General features: G+C 41.0%; 1 protein-coding gene across 1 annotated transcript in view; it reads left to right on the top strand.

The window, feature by feature from the left end:
* Positions 1-18,392, top strand: part of MACROD2 (mono-ADP ribosylhydrolase 2) — a 903,624-nt gene that overhangs the window by 839,025 nt on the left and 46,207 nt on the right. Inside the window, exons 12-13 of the mRNA XM_067292887.1 lie at positions 7,051-7,113; positions 10,319-10,387. Of these exons, the coding sequence (XP_067148988.1) occupies positions 7,051-7,113; positions 10,319-10,387 (132 nt within the window). The remainder of the gene's footprint in view (positions 1-7,050; positions 7,114-10,318; positions 10,388-18,392) is intronic.

Genomic DNA, 18,392 nt, shown 5'->3' with positions numbered 1-18,392 from the left:
ACACATCCACTTATTTGGCCTTAAAAGTGCTGCTACTTATTAAGATAGCTTAGAAGTTACTGCATTCTTTTTACCACCAATCCAAATCCTTAAATAAACTTCTACATTAAGATAAAGTACTACAGAAGAAGTTCTCTGGGAACACTGTGTATCAAACATTCCTGTAAAATATTTCACCTTAATGCAGATTGGTTATATTTAAAGAGATGCTATTAACCCCTATCTGCTTTGGCTGATAATTCCTTTCTTCACTTTTATTTTGAAGTCTGCCATCTGTCTTGACTGATTGCAGCTCTCAGAATATCAGGTGATCACATCCCACTTAGCCAGGGGAAAAACAGGATGTTATCTCTGTTTTTATTTGGATTTGCTCTCCAAGCAAACCCTTCTTACAAGATTCTTTACTTTGTTGAAGTGGCTACTACAATTTCATTAAATTGCTGCGCGACTGTCACACAATGCCACTGTGAAAACGTGGCTCACTTTGGCCTCCACAAATTACACCCACTCCTGTTGCTTTGGCCATTTATCTGTTTGGGTTTCTTTTGGAAGCTGTATGTATATATATATGCAAACTGTACCAGGCAAACAGTTGCAATTCCTGTTTTCACACTCAGTGCTTCAGAGTTGATTTTCTTTCTGCTGAGCTGAGCTGAGGTGCAAAATACTGAGTTACTAAAGTGACTAATGCAATGTTGTCAGAGAAGAATTATACACAGTGACAAACCAGCGTACCTGCAGGGGATTCATCTGTCAAGGAATTCATTTCTCATTTCTAACCATTATGTGAATAAAAGTAAACCAGCGTGATTGTTCAGGTCCAGGGCAGAAGACAGGGTTAGTCCCTTAATTCTGAAACGTTAATGTGAAATAGTAATGTGCATGTTTTGGTTCACGTGGAATGGTTGGGGGTTTCTCTTAAGCACACCATGCTGTTTTCAACAAATGTGAGCTTCTGTGTTGCTTCCCTGTCCAGTTCTTTGCTTTATTACATTCCAGCACCACGTGATTTCGTGAACTGTATGCAAAGGATTGAAATAGCTTTTATGTTTTATTTTGACTGTGGCTCCGAAAAGCTGTGCTGCAGGCCTTACCGGTGTGCAGTTACCTAGTCTATCAGTTGCACAAAAAAAGTATGAATGAAGAGTAAATTGATGTAGTAAAGAGAAAATCTATGATTATACTATACCCATTCACATCTGGGGTCCCTCTCTTTCTCTCTTTCCCAGGACTGCCTGTAGGGCTAGGAATCAGGACTCCTCGCTTCTGCTCTGGGCTCTAGCAAGGGTTGCTCTTCAACATGCATCAAATCACTTTAGCAGCTTCTGTCCAATTTTATATACTATGATAACAGTGATAATTTGTGCAGCACTGTGTGTGTATTTTTTGCATCAAAATGCAAGTTGCCCTATATATGTACAGTGCATGGTGTTTAGGGTATGTATGGTGTTTAGGGTATGAGGTCCATATTCTGGATGTTTTGCAGAGCTCAAGCTCTGCATGCCAAACAGGAGATGGCTGTTTTCATTTGTTCTGAACGCTCGCAGTTGCAGGTAGTCAGAAATAGCAATGATCAGCACCTTTGGCAATCAAATTTAGATGTCTCATGCCAGGCACCTGTACTGCAATGTCTGAGTCAAGCTATATGTCACATAGAAGAATTATATCCAGTGAAAAAACAGCCTAGCACAACCTTCTCAGCAATGTTATGAATAAAATGAGCCAGGGCAAATCTGAGTGCCTGTGTCTTTCAAGCACCTACTTGGATGCCATAGCTCATGGCCCACACTTTATACCCTGGCACTTCCCTAGCTAGGAAAGGTATTTTGCAACAAAGCTCTTCTGGTCCACAGAGGAGTGAGGTGAGGGGAGCACTCCTATTGACTTCAGTGAGCTTCATATTAGGCTCCTGTATTTCTCAGAACTTTAAATAGGTGAAATACAATAGTGTTATTTTTAACCTCTGAGATAATCCCCAAAAGCTATAGTTTTCTCATTCTTTTCCCACAGTCGCCAACAATTCTTGACAAAATACTGCATGACAATGAAAACCTGTTATTTATTAGGCTGACTACTTAGCTGCACTCGGTGCATTGATAGCAGCGCATTCAGGTCTGCTGCAGTGAGGTAAATTGTTGAAACAGCAAGGGGGGAACAAGTCTCATAACCCCCTTAAACAATTACTGCAGATAATTCTTTACTAACCCCTCTTAAAATTTACCCCAAAGGGGTTATACACAAGGAGTGATTAAAACTGACCTAAATTGTAATTTAATTAAAAGAAATTGAAATTCAAACTGAAAATGTTTGGTAACCTCAGGCCAGCACCCTAATTATTCATTTTAATGCATTTATAGTTCTACAATAATGGCCTTTGTTTGTATGCGCTTTTTTGTTTTATGTCTGATATCATTTTTCCACTGGAATAATCTGAAAATGCTTGCAGGTGATATGATCTTGAGTATATATACAGATATATGTGTGCTTTCTTCTTTCATATTAGGAGTTCCACTGAAGTCAGCATATCTACTCATGTGTGCAGAATGTAACAGCTGTAAGATCAAGGCCTATATTTTTAATTTTCTCATTAATTAGTTTCCCTGTTATCCTAGAAGGACCTTCACATCATTAATATGATTGCCATGGCAATATTTTTGTGCTATTAAAAAGAAGGTTCAGAACTGTGGCATCCCTTATCTTGGTTGGCATTTGCCTTCTTCCAAAAAGCGTAGTCCAGCTGTGAGGTCCCCATGCCAGACTGAGGGAGATGTGTGAGGCTGCTGGCTCCTGGGGAGGACCAGCAGATGCCTGCATGGCAGGAGCCACACTGGGACGTAACAGGGTGAAACCCTGTTTTCAGGGACATGCTGCCTATGCAGATACGTGCGAATGGCAAACAAGACATGACCCTCAGGCAATGGCCTTCTGTATCATTTATTTCTGCTTCAGGAAGGAGTAGGTTGTTTGAAAGACCCTTACTCTGACTGTCTGTTTCTACCCTATACATAACATAGGTACCACTTCCTCAGCAGTGGAAACAATTTTCATAACATCTATGTTGGAGGGGTAAAAGTAGACTGTTTTGTATTGGTTAGGCAGAATTTATTCCTTCGACTAAAAATATGTTATCTGCAAATCTGCTGCCTTCTGGAAAATGTCTTTTTTCATTAGTTTTTGACACACTGGCTTTAGTCTTAGCTCTCCTAAATACATCTCTGACTACTTATGGAGAGAGGTGCTTCTCGAGAGGCATATGTGTGTGAGAATCTGGCCCTTGTTCAGCTCTGCCACAGGAGGAGCCAAGAGGCCGGCAGACTATTAGTATTTGTGACTTGCCATGTTTGTAGCAGGAGCAGTAAAAGATGCAAAAGCCCTCGTGCCCCTGGGCCCTTGCAGAGGACACGGGAAGAATACAAGAACCTGCTCTGGCGCTGCAGTCGAGAGATTGTCCCCTGGACTTTCCTTCGGTTCTTGTGTCATCCCTCTCCCCTCTGACTGCTGGCTTATTATTTATCGTATCAACTGCTTCGTTTGGGGGCTGCTACTGCAGCTGCCATATGACTGTGCATGCTAAATACCTCTCCTTAACGCAGAGTGGGCAGAGGCTGGCAGAGTATCCAGTTTTCTAGGTTGGTTAGAAGTGCTGCTTGCTTTGCCAGCTTGCTGAGCATGCTGATTGATCACTGGTTAGCCTGTTTACTACTGAATATAAATGAGGGAATAAATCATTTTGGGGAGTTTCCTTACAGGTCCCAAAGAAAAAGAGTGAGAGGGGAGAGCAAGCTCCTACCAGGCAGTAGTCAGCTTGGAAAAGGAAAGCAAAATGGCCAGAAGTATGTATTTTGGTCACTGATGTGCTTATTTTGTTTGTATTATGCTACTGTAACTCTCAAACTCCTGTTTTTTCAACTGACTGCCATTCTGGGGAAAAGAAACAGATGTTCCCATTTGTCTTTTGATGTGGCTCAAAATCATTTACATTTGCTGGCCTAAAATGACACGACATGTTATACACCACATTTTCTGTCTCCTCTGGAGTGAGTGACAGATTGTTGTTCAATTACTAGTATAATGGTAAAATAGATACTGTGAGGACAGTTCTCACCTAGAGGAAATGCAATTGCCAACTGCTGCAATAGTGTAAAGAGAAGGATGGCAGATATTGCAGAAGCCATCCAGAGAAAAAGACATTTTTATTATTAATAATGTCATGGCGAAGACTCAAGGGAAATGCACTGGGTCTGGCTTTTCTGACTGGAGAAGAGGAGAGCAGGGGTGAACAAAAATATGGAGAAGAGCTGGTTTGGTACTTTTTTAAAATGTATTTGCAGCTCTTTTTCCTTGAACACATGCTACTTAAAGCCTTTCCATTTGCTCTGCACCCAGCTCCAATGGAGAGCAATAATTACAAACGGGCTCTTCATCAGTAGAAGACACTTAGTGAGAGGCTCGTTAGAAGGGTTTTAGAAAATGGAAAAAAAATGTTTGTCAGACGTGCAGGGATTAGTCACTGTTGCATCCTCTAGTTTACTTTCTTATCGGTGTATTCATACTCCCTCCCTTTCTCCTGAGATGAAGAGACTCACCATGCCAGACAAAGCTTAACCCTTGCTTCTGGAAGTCAGTTACTTGAGCATTTCTTGTCCACTCTTAATTTTTTAGTGTTTCTCAATTCTACTATTTTTTTAATGTTTCCTAATTCTACCAAAGTCACTCTGTAGGCACAATGCACCCTTTAAACCTGCTTTTGTAACATAAGTTTGGTCTGAGAAAGTGACTTTACAAGAGATGGAATCCCTTGGGAATAAAGAGGAATACCTCAAACACCTGATTTTAGCCAAATAGCTCATGGTTATAGTCATACTTGTTTTAATGGATGTAGAAACAAGTATCGTCTAGCATGTAATTTTGTGTAGTGAATGCAGTCAGGTGATTCCTGAAATGATTTTTGGTGATGTATCGGTAGTTACTGTTTGTGCCTGACCTGCTTTTTCTGAATGTAAAGTCCATCTGCGTGAAGCAAAACATGTTGCACTTGGCCGTAAGGAAGTTCTTTAGGATTTGTCACCACTTATTTAACAGTGAAGCCCTGTTCTCTTTGGATCTGACTTAATGGTGAAGACTTTTCAAGTATCCTTCCGCCGTTGCGTTACGGTGGTGTCCTGAAAGGACGATTCCTTACCACAGCTCCTGAGCCAGGCGACTCGCTCCATGTGGGACACATGCAGGTGCAACAAAGAATTCGTTCCTTCTTTATTAATGGTTTGCTGCAAAGCTTGCAATGGCCAAAACTTAGGTTTTAGAAAGAAAGGGGGAGGGGGAAAGGAAAATGTACCTTCTAGTCTAGCTAACTTTCTGTTTTGTGTGTAGACCTCATGCATCGTCCTCGTGCTGTGTGTGGACCGTCAGAATGATTGAAAGAAAATTAAAAAAAAAAAGCGCAGCTGGTTTTATCAAATCATTTTGGTCATCTGTGTAATGCGATTTTTCTCCAGGTTAGACTCACTAACGTGCGAAGAAATCACTATCGCTAGGCTGGTTATGATCGGTTCAGAGAGTTACAAAGCAGGCAAGAGGCCCGAGTGCCCCCCCGATGGCCAGCAGCCAGCCCGGCCGCAGGTGGGGTGTAACGCTGGGCTCCTCTGGCGCCCGAGACAGCAGCTCTGCGCAGGGTCACCTGGCGAATGCTTCTCCGCTAGTCCCATCTGCTGGAGGCCGAGATGTATTGCCTGCCAGAAGAAGCAGAGCAACGTGCCTCCCTCTTTAAATATGAGCTAAATCCAGTGGGCTGCCGGAAGGTGCCCGTTTGCTTCTGAAAAGCACACGCTTGCTTGCTTGCTTGCTTGCTTGCTTTCTCCTCCCTCCCCCTTAATTGCATTTCTGCTCCCGTTCTTCTCTCCGACAGCCCCGATGTGCTGAGTAAGGTGGTGGCTCTTTCACCGCGTTGCTCCACGGAAGTTGTAATCAGAAAAATCCAGGAGCCAGAAGAGATCACAGCAAAAAAATATGTGCATCACCATCAAGCCGTTCACAGGCTGGGGACTGAATTTCCCTTCTGCTGGTGTGTGCGCGCTGCACTCGCTTCCTCAGCTGCCTCGGTAGGGCTGGTGCTCAGCTGTGCGTGCCAGCCGCCTCACCGTGCCGGCACGGGGGGAGCAGAGCCACGGCCGATACCGTGTGCTACGCCGCAACCACTAGTATTTTTATGAAGCTAAAAGAGGGCTCCTGACTGTGGAAAAGACAGATTGCTTGATTCTTTTCTAATTGGGCCAAGCACAGGTTAAGAAGGTTTGATCCTGTGTCCATAGACTTTCCCCAGCACATACTTTTCTCAGTGGTAATTCACTGTTTGGTACCTGCCTTCAGAAAGGGAGCTGGAGGGAAGAAAATGGATAATGAATGCAAATGCAAAAATGGAGAAAATTGTGAATGAATGTGAATGTAAAAAGGAAAAAAAAAATTAAATCCTAGCAATCTCGCCTTGGTTTATTTTGCTCTCTTCTTTGTAGTCATTTGTAATGCATTTTTATACTTTATGTTAGGTGGCTTTGAGCCTTTAAAATAAGTATCAGGCAATTCTCCCCCTCCTAGTGTCACCTTGCATAGCTATTAAGAGAGGTTCTGCAAGCCTAAAACACAGCCACCTGGAGGGTCTCGTGGAAATGGTACTGGAGGAAAACCATCCGAGAAAAACATCTTTATAAAATAAATAGAGTAAGATCAACCATCAATTTTATCTACTGTAGACAGCGTTTAAGGAAATATCTTTATTTGGTATACAGATATTTCCAGTGTTATGAACCAATTCTACCTACTGAGGTAAAATCTTCAATCTAACCCCTTCTTCCCCAGCTTGAAACGTGACTGTATTAAATGTAACTATTAATGTTTGCAGTTCTTCAGTTTACATTTATATCTCTCTCCCCTTTTATCACAGGACCTTGCTGTAAATCAAGAGTTTATGCTGCATTGGTTACAATTAATATTGCTGCCACTGTTACCAATAAAAGAATATATCATAAGTATTTTTTTTTGTGGTTTCCTTCATAGGTGATAACAGCCCAGAGGAGAAGCAAAACACCGAAGAAGCTGAGGGCCAGAGCCAAGAAGCAGGTTTGTGCTGAGTTCCTTAAAGGACTTTCTTGGGTTTTATCCACCTTGGTGAACAATAACCGTAGTCAATGCTATTGACTGAAAATGTTTGTACGTTTTCACCAGATTAACTCAGGGCTTGTGCACTTCTCCCGGGAGGGATCCCAGCGCCATTCATTATGAATGAATGTATTGCAATGCAGGAATGCAGACTTTGCTGTTTAAGTTACACGCTCCACAGTCCCTCTTTAAGGTGGCATATCTCTAGATAAATCTCTAACGAGAAAGAAATAATTTTCCCTCTTTGTCTACGCTGGAGTAGCACTCTGCGTAGCACAGAAACTGGGGGAAAGGAAATTGGGGGAAGGAGGAAGCAGTCTTTCTTTATTAAAAACTGCACTTTAAAAATTTTTTGAAGATATTTTCAGATTTTAGTAGATAGTCTGCATAAGTCTCAGGGGTTATGAAGATTTAAATCCATACAGAAAGATATTACATATACTGCAAATAAATGTCAGAGTTCACAAGCAGCGGGTTTTGCAGGTGGCATGCTTATAAATTATATGTTACAAGCTAGTAAGTTCAGTATTTTAAAATACAATACCACTCAATGTTCAAAATAGATTTTCTGTTACTTTTTCTGTTTCTGGTTGTATTTTTCATCCTACCAAACTTTATTCGATGCAAATGACAACTAGAATTAAGCAGTTATCAAAATAGCTGAAGTGACAGTCAAAATAGCTACAAGTCCCCATATTTCTTAGGGTTTCTTTTTGCAGTGTTACATGTAACACAATGCTTTTTGTGTTGTTTTTTTCTCTCCTAGTAGTGCAGGGTGTTGCCTACACATATTTAATTCAGAGCGTGTGAAACAGTTTTGTACAGAACCACTTTTTTAATCAGTCCTGAGAATTGTTACCGGTATCCGGCAGATAGAGCTGAGCAAGGCCAGTCAGGTCAGCCAGCCAAGTCATCTGGCCTGCTTACTGCATTGTGGCTCTTTCCAGATGTTACATTCATTTGAGAGCAGTCCTTTTTTGGTCCCATGCAGTGGGCGCCACAAATGTGAAGGTGCTGCATTTCTCCAGGGCATCCCATAGGCTGGTCTTCTGCAACAGGATCTTAGCAGCTGCTGCCGTCCCTGAGTGCTTGAAGTCCTTCCCTTGGTCATGTCCGCCTCACCACCTCTTCTTTCCATCCCCGCGAGAGGCAGAGTTGCACTGTCCGAATCCAGACTCTTTTTTGCACCTCTGGGTAGTCAGGGCGATATCTTTGCCTTGGCAATGTCAACATTTTAACAGTACCAAGCACTGCTTGGCTTCTTGCTCAGGAGAGCTCAAACTGCAGAGGTTTCTGTTTAACCCAATTACATTACTGTCTACAAGTGCCAAATATAGCCCACTATACCTGTCAACTATATTCACTCTGTCTCCTGATGGGATGCATATTTCCCTGGTATATCGACTCATGAAACAGCTGGATTGAATGAGCTACGTCTCATTTTTCCCAGAAGTAAAGAAAATATACCTCTGTAAATTATTACTCTGCTACTGGGAGTGTCTTAAATGCATTGTGTTTTTTTCCAAAATTGTCATTATGACCTGTTATGTTACGAGCTGCCAGACTTGGTTTATCAGAGATATCATATGCGTTCTTTTACTATCTAATATCGGTAGACATGTTTTGTAGCTCTCACGGAGAGCTTCAAAGAAAAGATCCAGACTTTTCAAGTCCCAGATCCAGAAAAGTCATAGCTGAGGAACGCATTTAGGTACATGCCTGAAGATAATGTTATGCCTACATGTAGTCCAAGAGTCAGCTTCTCAGCCATAGGCACACAGAGGAGTAGTACAGAAAAAATGATTTGTCTTTCCGCTTATCCCTACTGGCTCACATGGTGATAACAAGAGAGAGGCATGCAATTACTTTGAGTCAGTAACATAAAGCTAATGAATTACTGTTGCATTCCCATTTCCTCACTGTGGAAGCAAACATCATCGGGAACTTCTAGGGCTGCTGCTTCTCTGCCCTTTGCTTGGCAGTAGAAAATGACCCGATTTTGCAAGATACATGGTTGCATGCCTGAAATGCTTCTAATCACTATGAATGATAATTGTCAGGAGCAGTCTCCTCCAATATTAAAGTTCTTATTTGAGAAGGCTGTATTTTCTAAACCAAAAGGCATAGCCTTCATCTGAGTGTGACAAATCACAAAAGCATCACTTTAATATTGTAAAAGAAAATATAGGAGAAAAAATAGAAACAGTGTATTCTTACTCAGGCCATTACGTAGAGATTTATATATTCGTATTATACAATAGATGAAAAAGCCAGTTATAGTGTACGAAGATTGGCCTGAAATTGTTCAGCTATTACTGTTTTGTCTTTTTTTTAATCTAGCCACTATACTATCATCGATGAACTTCACAGTTAACACATGGGAAGCAAATAGGTGGGATTCAGAGCTCTTGTTTTAAACCAGTTTAAAAAAAGTCTGTGTGACTATAAGACTATATTAGGAACCATTTTTGTCAGAAGCATAGGAGGGAAGTCTTTTGAAAGAAATGTAAAACTAAAAACAAAAAAAAATGTTCCTAAAGGTTTTTGATTATAAAAAATGCCAAGCAAAAGCAACAGTGAAAGTGAAAAGATTCGATTAAATTCAGGTATTAGTTTTGTCTGTGAAATATCTAGTTACATCAGCATGTTCTACCATCGAAAATCTATGTGCCACTGATTTTCAGGGAGTTACTAAATTTAGGGCCTGATTCAGGAAAGCTTCTGTTTTCAGGAAAGCATTTGCATTTAATTATTTCATTTCCAGTGGGATTCATGGACATGATTAAAGTTGAGAACAGGCTTAATTGTTTTTCTCAAAATAGATGGATTTAATGAAAATAAGTATCTCAAAGCAAGTAGCAACACCAGCCTACCCGTGCAATTGATAGCTGTTACTCCCCCCGTAACAAGGGAAATTGAAATACAGACTTGATTTGGCAGTATGGTAATGCAAGCTTTACCCCAGCTTAGGGAAGAAGGTCAGACCAGTAATGCCCAGAGAAGACAACGTGAATGGATGGAAGGGCAGAAAATCGAGCCCCATACTAGTATCTTGATTCTTAGTCACAGAAACCACTGGAGAAGGTGTAATCCTTTTTTCAGTCAACCGGTTCCTCAGTTTGGTATTTAATGAATGACGTCGCTCTCATTTTCTGGGTTCTTACAGATGAGACGAAGCCTACAGCTGTACTCAGCCTATCATCATCAGAAGAAATAGAGCTGAGTGAGGATAAAGGTACAGATTGCAAACTGCATTTCAAAATATCCAATCCCAAGAGGACATTTCATAAAGCCTTATTTTCCTTTGTCTGGAAATTGCCAAAATCACAGTTAAACAACACAAAAATAGATAAATGCTTGGATTTTCATTTACAAAAGTCTTTGTAATGAACTGCTTGGCACCAGCTGTTCTGCTGGTAGGAGAGAGATGCCATGAATTCCTAAGTCCCTTGTTATGGAGGTAATACTAAAATATCATAGATGACATATCAGAAATGAACCTCAAGCTTGGGCTCACTAGGGCGGCTCACACGTGTAAAGTTAAGCATGCCCATCTATCTCAGCAGTATCAGCTCCCTACTCAGTGCTCTCCTGAAGAGGAAAAGAAAACACAATCACTATAAACACATCAGGAGGAGACAGAAGGAGATGAAGTCATAACGGAGAGGGAGAAAGCAATGTTTATCTTGTGCGGACTGTGCTGGGCACTCAGATCATTTAGTTTGTGATAAATATTTAAAAGTGTCACGGGGCCAAATGACAGGGAGTTTAGGAAACAAGAAAGAGGGATGATCTAATTTAAGTGTTTCAAGCTGAGCTTTTTCCTGTGGAGCTGTTGGTTTACAGATAGGAACCGGTGCACAGCCGTACCCTTTTTGATACTCTTATGATATCACACCATTAATTGCTTGTGCTGGCCTACAGTTTTGGGCATTTTTGCAGGGGCATGTCAAGAAAAAGCCTGGGTGATTTATAAAATGTTTGCTACTGGTAATTCAAAACAGGAGTTAGGCTATCTATAATAAATACAGTCTCTCAGTACAGCTTTCAAGAAAGACTAATAGAAAATTTTAATGCATTTTACTGAGATAACATAATTATTAACATCCATTAACTTATTTATTTTAAAAGACTTGATGTTTAATTCAGTGTCGCTGCTTGGCTCTCTTCTCATTTTTCTAGATAAGTGTGACGGGGTGCGAGAGCTTGCCCTTTGGTTCCAAAGGAACGTGCTGGAGTGCCCACATTCCTACCTGATTATGAGTTCAAAACCTTGTGCAGGTTGATTTAAGTGCTCTCTCAACTGATTGATTGATACGGCAGGGGGGAAAAAAAAATGCAAACCCTTGCCAGAGCACTGTTTTTTGCTATTCAGATCTTCACAGATTAGGGTCGTGGCAAGGCTAGTGGAAGGCAGAAATAGTGATAGATTCAGCCCTACTGTAATTGGTGATTACCTGCCAGTCATCTGTCTTTCTACTGACATTTGGCCTATCTATGAATTCTGTATCTGTATGATCGCCCCTTGGACACGCTCTTTATGTTTTGTAACGTGAGGGCCATGGCAGATTTTTGGCTTTGGATTTTTTTTTGCTGTGTGCACTCTTGCTGAAGGTCCCAACATTTTGGTATTGCTTTGCGTTCTTGTTCCTGACTGTGAAGTCAGTGCCTCCTCTTATGTTTTTCAGGGACAACACCAATCATCTCAGTGTGTGACCATTCCAGTTTTTTTGACTCATTGTATTAGGGGTCTCTTCTCAGGAAAGTAGCGAGAAGAGATACTGCCCTGAGAAGTCCTTTATTCCAACATGTAGTTACTCTTTGGTGTCCTTCCTTTCCTCAAAAATAAGGTGGAAAGCATCTAGTAAGGCAAAGGAGTGAGACAGACTCTCCTCTGAATATCTGGTTTGGGAAGTAGTACTGGTACTAAAAGGAATGGTGGAGGTGTGTGATACTTAGCATGCTTGGGGATTTGTTTATGAGTTTTTTAAATGTAAACAAAATTTTTGAAAGACCAGGTTTTCATCCTTGTTTGTATTAGTATATTTTCAACTTGTCAGGTTTTAGATTTTGAGTTGTTTTAAAATGAACGCTAGTGTTACAAAAGTGCTACCTTTTCAGAGACGGCACTTTTACAAAATCGTGGCATTTCTGAAAACACCTGCCACTCCCGAAATAAATTTCAGTCTTCAAACTGTTTGTCCACCGCGTTAACTCAGCTAAAACCTGCCAGGTTCTGGAACATACTCATTTCTGTAGTTTATCTTCAACTAAATGAACTGGATGTAAAGCATTTAAAGAAATTGTATTTTTCCAGTCTGTTCACCTAATTACTGTGAAAGGAGATTTGTGGCAAATAAATCTAGACTACATGCTTCCAAAATGCATAGTTTAAACAACTTGGAATATGAGGCTGCCAAGCCTTTTATGGAGCTATAGCAGTCTTTCAAATGCCAGTTCTGATGGGTGCACTGGAACTGGTGTTTTGACTCTAATTAGCATCAACTAGTAATTTTTCTGCCTATTCTTTCATCTATTTCTGGGGTCAGAAAATAGTAAACACACTGAAATATTTATCTTTAATTCTAAAGTATGGTGATATTCAAACCAGATACTGCTCTCACTTTGAAGGTCGTGCTGTTGCTTCACGTAGCTCTTAACAAATATTACCCATTGCAGACTGTCATAAACAGGGTTCTGCCAGTCCTATAGCAGTATAGGTCAACGTGTTTTGGTAGGGTCTTTAATGGACTTTGGGAGTTTAATTTTCCTGACAAGCCTTATTCTAATTCAGGAGAAGCTTCCTAGTCAGGACAGCACTTAAATCTTGCTGAGAACTTACTCAAGTGTTACTTTCCTGCTCGTCCACGAGACTTGATGCACATACATCACTGCTGTCAGGAAGTTCAAATATTTTTTCTTACCTGGGTTGTCTTTATCAGGACTTTTTTTTTTTTGGCGGGGGGGGGGAGGCAATTTTAAAGAAGGGGAAGGATGAGAACGTAGAAGGATTGTTCATAAGAAGTGTGTTGGTGAGCAGTGCAGGAATAATGTTTTCAGGGGCTCTGATTAAAATGAGAACCTACTGCGAGACTACATTTCCTGTATTATTGTGAAAGTATAGCTCTTCCTTTATTCATTCTAGAAGCGACAGTAGCACTGTCCAGAAAAAAAAAGTTCATATGGGCCCAATTTGCATGTGGCCTTTGAACAGATGGAGTTTTCTGAGTGCTCTGTCTTTCCTCAGAAGAAATGCGGGACAGTCATATTACAAGAACATCAATATGTTTGATGTTATGCTGTGGAGGTATCCTCTTATTTGAGTCTGTGCCAAGTTTCTATTTCCACTGTCTGGAAATACCACAAAGAAATGTTGAAATTTTATCCTTGAAAACTTGCATGCATATCTATTAGCTGTTGCGGGGAGAGCTGGCGTCTCTAGGCAGCACCTTCGCCGTGCTTCATTACTGTGCATATGGAAGTAGGACCTTTACGCACAGTGTATTTCAAGGTAGAGCTGCTGCTCTTTATGAAATGTAAGGACAGAACAAAGTGATTAAAGTCATTAATGTTTATGCGGCAGATAAAAGACATATCGGACAGGCTGCAGGCTCGTATGCCTGTCCACGCAAGATTGTGCTGGGACTACCAACTTGTTTTAAATGTACCATCTACTATATACCGTTGTGTGGTAATGATGACAAACGAGGATAGGTTTGAACCCGTGGTTTTAAAAATAGAGTGTGCATGTGTGAGAGTGTTCTGCCTCTTCTTCCCAGTTACCTGTTGTACCAATTACTCTTTAATGTGACTTAATGATGGGGCTTTCTGGCAGAAAAATGAAAAAGAAACTGCGGATTTAGTACAGCTGAAGAGTGAACTCCACATTATGGAATCGTGACAAAGTTCCTGTTCACAATACACTGATTTTAATTCATTAGCACTTAATAAGAACTGAATTTTCATTTGAAGGTCAACTAAATTAAATCGTATGCTAATTAATTTTAAAAATAAAGTACCGATTAATTATTTCCAGGTGTTCACCAAAGTCAATGTTCCTGTGGGAATGCTGTTTAAAGCAAGTCACCATTTTTCTGCATTCACTGAAATGGAGTCAGATTCAGTCATCTAGAGGGTTTATGTTGACAGAAACAGAATTAGGTATATGTCTTGGCTAGAGTTTAACTCTAAAAACTCACTGTGTGCAGTGCAGAAGCCTATAAGTATCCTGCCTGTAAAACATAATGGATCTTAAAATTCCTGTTTGGCCAGCTGTAGTTCTCACCATGGAAAAATCTTGATGTCCTGAAGACAGAAATGACCAAGAAGGGATAAAGTGAAAGATATAGCATTTCAAATTCAGGGGAGCTGTATAAATCGACATAAATTAGACATTGATAAGTGGGTGAAAAAGATTGACTGAAAGGCCAATATATTCAAAAAGAGGTGTTTAAAATCAGCTCTTAAGTATATATTAAGACATCTAAATGAATGACCTGATTTTCAGAAGTGCTGAACACTCAGCAGCTACCAATGAAATGTTTTTACTTCACCCTTGGGCTATGATTAGACCTGGAAAATTTCAGCCTGAAAAATTTCAATTATAGGTAACTGAAAAAGAACCTGTGTAATGGAAGAGTTTTAACACCCCCAACTCTAGCTGTGGCTACAGTGATAACCTTTCTCTCGCCTGGGCAGAATGATTTTTATGAAAGCAAATTGACTAACACAACCCGAATGGCATGGTTTGCGTTTTTTTTAAACCAGGTAAATAACCATCCCCAGTCAGCCAAATGCCTTTTTGCCTAATACCCTTCATAACAGTCGGTTTTAGCTTTAGCTAGTGCTGGTTATTCACTTTTCTTTTAAATCTGACCGATCTGTAGCACTGTGCATCCAGACCGGGTCCGGACCCAGCCTGGAGGTGAGGCTGGAGCCTGAGTCCGGACCCAGCCTGGAGGCGAGGCTGGAGAAGACGCGGCTGGAGGAGCGAGTGAGCGGGAGCCTTACCTGGCGGACCTTCCCCCTGCAGAGATGAGCCGCCTGGTCTGTTATCCGAACACTTGTACAAATCTCTCTACAGGTTGTTGTGCCTAACAAGGTCTGTTTTACCAAGCTGTATAAACTTGGGCTCAAATAAATCTAATCTGTCATAAAGATAGATTAAAATGAAATCTTGGTGGATATAAAAATAACATTTTAAAGTCAAAGCTCACGAATATCTCCCTAACTTCTCATAAATCACCATTTTATAGTACTTCATTTTAACACATTTTCCTCAGTTTATGAGGCAAAAGAATACCCTAATCATGTGGCAGCCTCTGTGCACACCATTACCTGTAATTTTAGACGCCTGCTTGATTTCTTTCACTCTGGAAATATTCCAGTCATTTTTCACAGTATCATGCTTAAAAAATAAAATGCACTGAACCCGTTTCTTTCATAATGGCCAGCTTTTTCCCTCTTTAATCTTCTTACAGCTCCCTAAAACATGGTGATTTATCTATGCTGTGTGCGGGACCCAGGTGTGTTGCACATTAGAAACGACTCAGTAAATAAGCCACACAGAGACTAGCTGGGGAAGTGAATTTTAAAAGATCATTAAAACCACTTAACATTCAGATCTTACTATTTCTCCTCTTCCTACGTATTTGCAAAATTTTGTTTGAGCAACGCTGTTTTATGCAGTCAAAAAAAGTATGAATGACATAGTAAAGGATGAGTTTTTATGCAGTATTTAGACAAAATAGTGTCTTGATTATTGTCAGGAAGGTAGGACTGATAGCTTATTGCAGGCTACACAGTTTTCCTGGAGCTGAATTCAACAAATAGTTGATAAAGGGAAAAGTGAATAATGTAGTTAAGGGGTATTCTGTCCTGCTTACTTGAAGTCAAAATGTTTTCTCCCAGGATTTTTAAAGGCTGGGGTTAATTCCCAGGTGTGTGCTGCCAAGCAGCCCCACAAAACAGTAATGCCGCCACTGCGGAGGGGTGTTGAGCGCTGCAGCGGTGCGGATGGGACCTGGAGCTGGGGCAGAGCAAATGCTCCTTACGTGAATATTGCCACTGTGGCTGCCACGGAAAAGTAGCCTTGGATGGACTGAGGGGTCAGACGCTTAGACGTGAGCAAGCACCCCGATGCCTCGAGTGCAGTAGATAAGCGACCTATCTTTGGTTCATTTATGTCATTAAATGTCATGTTGGGTTTGTTTGTGTGTGATCAATGATGACATTAGGAACTGTGCTACAGTGTAGTATCAGAAACACTGATTTTTTTTCAGTTCTGCCTGGAGGAATACTAATCCTTACCATCCCAGTTTGGGGTTATCTTAGGTAAACGGTGCCCGGCGTGTGTTATCAAAAGTAAGATACTATGTTGTGAAATAATACCCTGACTTGGATTCTCCAGTGCAACTTGATGGATAAGTAGCTGTGTTAGAAGAAGATTAATACTCTTTTATGCCATTTAAAAAATTGAGGTCGGTTCACTGGTCCGTTAGCGATGGATGAAGGCTTTAAGGATGGCCAGAGCTCTTTTAGGCCCCAGGATCATTTAGGACTATTCTGGTTTGTGCCAGTTGTATACGGCTATAAAGGGCTACGTAAAGGCAATGAACCAGCTGTTCCTGAGCACTGCCACTGCCCTGCTCCACAGACCTGCAAACAGAAGGTAGTATATAACCTGCAGGTGTGAGATGCCCACAGCTGCTTAGCCAATGAAGTGGAGGTAGCACTCTTGCCTCGTGTGCAATTTGAGAACAGCTTTTATTGACCTGTGTATTTAGTCTTACATTTTTACTCTTGCCTGGCTCAGATTTTCTTCATAAATCTGGGTTTATTCCTTTGCTTTATTTTACTCTTGTTAATCCTAAAAGTAAATCTGTCTTTGGACCTTTTGGCTTGAATATTTGATCCAATATTTGCATTTGAAAAGAAGAAGTCTTTGATATGGTCTTGACCTTAAAGATTTTGGAACTCCAAATCTGCATACTAATGCAATGACTGATCTCCGCTGCTGAAATGAGAGCTGCAGACAGTTGCAGCTAGGCAATAACTCCTGTCCATGCTCTTCTCTTCTCAGAAACACACTTTAAAAAAAATAACTTGTGCAGAATTATATTGCATATTGTCTGGAATAGTTTTGCATCCCATGTAAGTAAATTGCTTTCTTGAGCCCTGAAACAATTAGAAAGCTGTGTTCATGACCAAAGCGGAAGTTTAATACAAAACTGCAATCCCATAAGAATACACTGCGCACAGCTATTTATGGTAATGTCTGAAGCTGTGCCAAATAACACAGGTGGTCTCTAGCTGTGGTGCCTAATGCTGAAGCCCAGCATGGCTGGGGGGGGGGGGTCACGCTTACAGCTATATCCGAAGGGTGGAAGTACTGCTAGAGAGAAATCCCCAAAATGCAGGGTAACTGTGGTTTGCCATAAGCTATTTGATACTTCATGAAAGCCAGCAGCATGATGGGGCACCTACTTGCATCAGCCACACACGAGGCTCCCAAACTCCATTTTTTATTATTGACCAAAGTGTGTAATTGTTGTTCTGATACTGTGGATTGATTTTTGCATGAAATTGGAGTCATTCCTCATTCTGGGAGAAAAGGTGGCACCCATGAGCTGAGATTAAAGTCACAGGTCTGAAAGTAGAAAGTGCTGTGCAATAGCCTTAAGGGTCTGGGTGGAGAAGCTTGCATCTCCCACCCAAATCAGGAAAGAGTGCCCTGTGTTATCGCTTTTGGCTGTGTGAAGGCTTGTGTTCAGGCCCTGGTGGTAGAGTACTTAAAGAAGAGGACTCCTGAGTCCAGCACTGTTGGTACAGTTGCACAAACGTGCAACTAAATCATACACAGGAAGATTATAGTAACTCAGAATATGGGGCTACATGTGGTGCAACTCTTGGCTTGTTTGACATCCTGAAAGCTTTGTCATAGCCAGAATTTCATGCAATGGGTTTCAGGTTTTTTGGGGACATTGACAAATTCCCGACAGATTCTTACTGCCATTCCCATTTATACCAAGAAGTCATTCAAGTCACATTTTGATTAAACTTGCAATTTGCTGAAATTCTAATTTATTTTAGCTCTGATTCAGGCTGATAGGGTAATCCCTTGTAACTCATAGCACAACGTGGCATGCTAGCATGAAAGGGCAGCACAGTGGTCCACCGATAGCAGTGAGTAGTGTTTTAAGTCCACAGGAGGGTGAAAAGAGTGCAGCAAGGGCAAATTT

Source organism: Apteryx mantelli, chromosome 3, assembly GCF_036417845.1.
Source record: "Apteryx mantelli isolate bAptMan1 chromosome 3, bAptMan1.hap1, whole genome shotgun sequence".
Taxonomy (NCBI): domain Eukaryota; kingdom Metazoa; phylum Chordata; class Aves; order Apterygiformes; family Apterygidae; genus Apteryx; species Apteryx mantelli.
This window is presented reverse-complemented; position numbering and strand designations above follow the sequence as displayed.